The 2503-nt window shown below is 35.7% G+C and overlaps 1 protein-coding gene across 1 annotated transcript; it reads right to left on the reverse strand.

Moving 5' to 3' along the window:
- Positions 1-1618: 1618 nt before the first annotated feature.
- On the reverse strand, positions 1619-2281 carry LOC147411248 (uncharacterized). The gene has a single exon (XM_086431962.1). It carries the CDS (start codon positions 2279-2281, stop codon positions 1619-1621), a length of 663 nt encoding a protein of 220 aa, XP_086288088.1.
- Between the last annotated feature and the right edge of the window lie 222 nt (positions 2282-2503).

Raw genomic sequence — 2503 nt, forward strand, 5'->3', positions numbered from 1 at the left:
TGATGAATTTACCTTCATACGCTTGAATTGAATATAGGTTCATAGGAATAAGGGTAAATAAATAGCGAATGTAACATATAATCGTCTCGTAAAAGATAATTATAAATTTCGGTATATGATCATTTTCTTAGATATTGAAAAAAAATGGGTGACTTGGGAATTTATATATATAAATCATTCAATAAAACCTGTTTATATATATGTATATGTATATTTACAAAAACAGTCATATACACAATTTGTAATTATTTTCTTTACAAGTTGATGAATTTACCTTCATGCCCTTGAATTGAATATAGGTTCATAGGAATAAGGGTAAATAAATAGCGAATGTAACGTATAATCGTCTCGTAAAAGATAATTATAAATTTTGGTATATGATCATTTTCTTAGATATTGAAAAAAAAATGGGTGATTTGGGAATTTTTGCAAAATACTCAGCCTCTTTCATCTATGGTTCCTTACACACATCCTCATCAGCAATGTGTGAAATGATGTGTTTATTGTCACTCTAACATTTTCCTTATATTAATTAACCTTACATAGGAGTGGCCTCTCACATCCTCCCTCACTATACATACAAGCTTAGGGATAGGCCCGAAGAAAATTAAACTTCTTGAATAAAAGAAAAATAAGAAGCCAAGAGATCAGACGTCCTGTTAACCGTTCCGATTAATCTTTCTACGTGCACACACACAAAACGAAAGGAAACCTCATCAAGCAAAGCAATAATCTCATAATTTCACAAATCGAACTTCTCATTTGTCAAGGGATCAAGGCTCAACCAAGCAGCCCATGAATCGCCATTTGAGAATCCGAATCCAGCCTATTTGCCTCTCATCAACTTAAAAAAAAAAAAACCTTAAATGGACTCCCTTTCCCATATTAAAGTGGCAATTTTTTATATAATTTAGGAGTCTGGATCTGATACACCTAAGGTGGAGATTGAAACTCTCCTCCCATGGCTCAATGCATGCCACGTCAGTCACAATTCAATGAATTCATGCCTACAATTTTTTACTTTTCAAAATTTTCTTGAATTGTGACTTACGTGGCATGTATTGGGGTGTGGGAGGATCCTCCACTCTGATGCATAATATCTGGACTCATAATTTATTCCTCTCTTCTAAACTCATTATATTGCCATTTCTATGTGTAATTTTCTTGAATTGTGACTTACGTGGCATGTATTGGGGTGTGGGAGGATCCTCCACTCTGATGCATAATATCTGGACTCATAATTTATTCCTCTTATCTAAACTCATTATATTGCCATTTCTATGTTTCCAGATAGATTATAGCATAGTTTTATAACTCCCCCAGTCGACTTGTCTTGATTGAAAACTCGAAAACTATTAACAAATTCAGATCCATGTAAAGGGATTTGACACAATTTGTTGACATTTTCATCTCCCCCTTCCCTCACTCCCTCAGTTAATAATGTAAGAAAGGAGATCAGATCATAAGTAACAAAACAATAAAATCTCGATACAATAAGATCAAATCAAATCGTTGTAAACTAAATCAAACAAACCAATTCTATATAACAACACAAAACTCCATATATAAGTTCAATTTGGATATATTAATGTAACTTAATATCTCCTCACGACCCATATTATATCCTCGATGGTTCGAGTGCGTGGCATTCTCTACACATCGACATGAACCATCGAAATAATCTCAAACCAAACCATGAGCTTACACTTGTTACTTCCTTGACTTGTTTCTTCGATCTCCATTCTTGTTTCACCACAACCTCGGTTCTTTTCCTACATGATATCTCGGCAGAAGACCTCATCAAGATAGGCGCCGGTCTTATGAATTGCCACCTTTGGTTAGAAGTAGAAGCACATCGTTGAAGCCGAGCTGCTTTTGTCGGGGATGTTTTTGCAGTAAAATTCTCCGAATCAGACGGTGTTTTATGTTTTTTCTCACTCGAAGAACTAGTCCGAGCACTACTACAACTGCTTCTACTATTGGTGCTATTGCTTCGAGATGACATAAATGAATCTTTGCTACTAATGCTACTTGTTCGACTTGTTGTCGTTGGAGAATAATCTGCATTAGTGTTCTTGAGTGATTGAAATGGGAAGGAATGCGGTAGTAAAATTCCATTAAAGAACAAAACATCGGCAGGGTAATTCTTGTTTGGATCATTAGAGGGGGATTCTGGTGCGGTGGTATCGAATTCGAACTCTGAATCTTCATCTTGTTCTGTTTCTTCTTCTTGGTTGGCTTTGATGCGGACATGATTCTCCAATTGTGGACATTCCTCCATGGAGGTTTTTTTTTGGGTTGTTGCAAGGATGTGGGAACTTAGTTATAAATGTGAAGAGAAGCTGATATGAACAAGGTGGAAGAAAATTTGATGCACATCAAGTAGGGACACGTGGAATTATATGGACCCTTTGTTGGGATGATCAAGAAAGTTTGGGTGGTGTTAATCATGAACTCCAACTTGCCAACTCAACATGATTCTATGCATTGTGTTGTATAATAA

Source organism: Akebia trifoliata, chromosome 1 (assembly GCF_017979445.1).
Source record: "Akebia trifoliata isolate Shusen 1 chromosome 1, ASM1797944v1, whole genome shotgun sequence".
Classification (NCBI taxonomy): domain Eukaryota; kingdom Viridiplantae; phylum Streptophyta; class Magnoliopsida; order Ranunculales; family Lardizabalaceae; genus Akebia; species Akebia trifoliata.

What these genes read in the sequence shown, in the direction of transcription:
- LOC147411248 (XM_086431962.1), bottom strand. Translation starts at nt 2,281, where the DNA reads ATGGAGGAATGTCCACAATTGGAGAATCATGTCCGCATCAAAGCCAAC.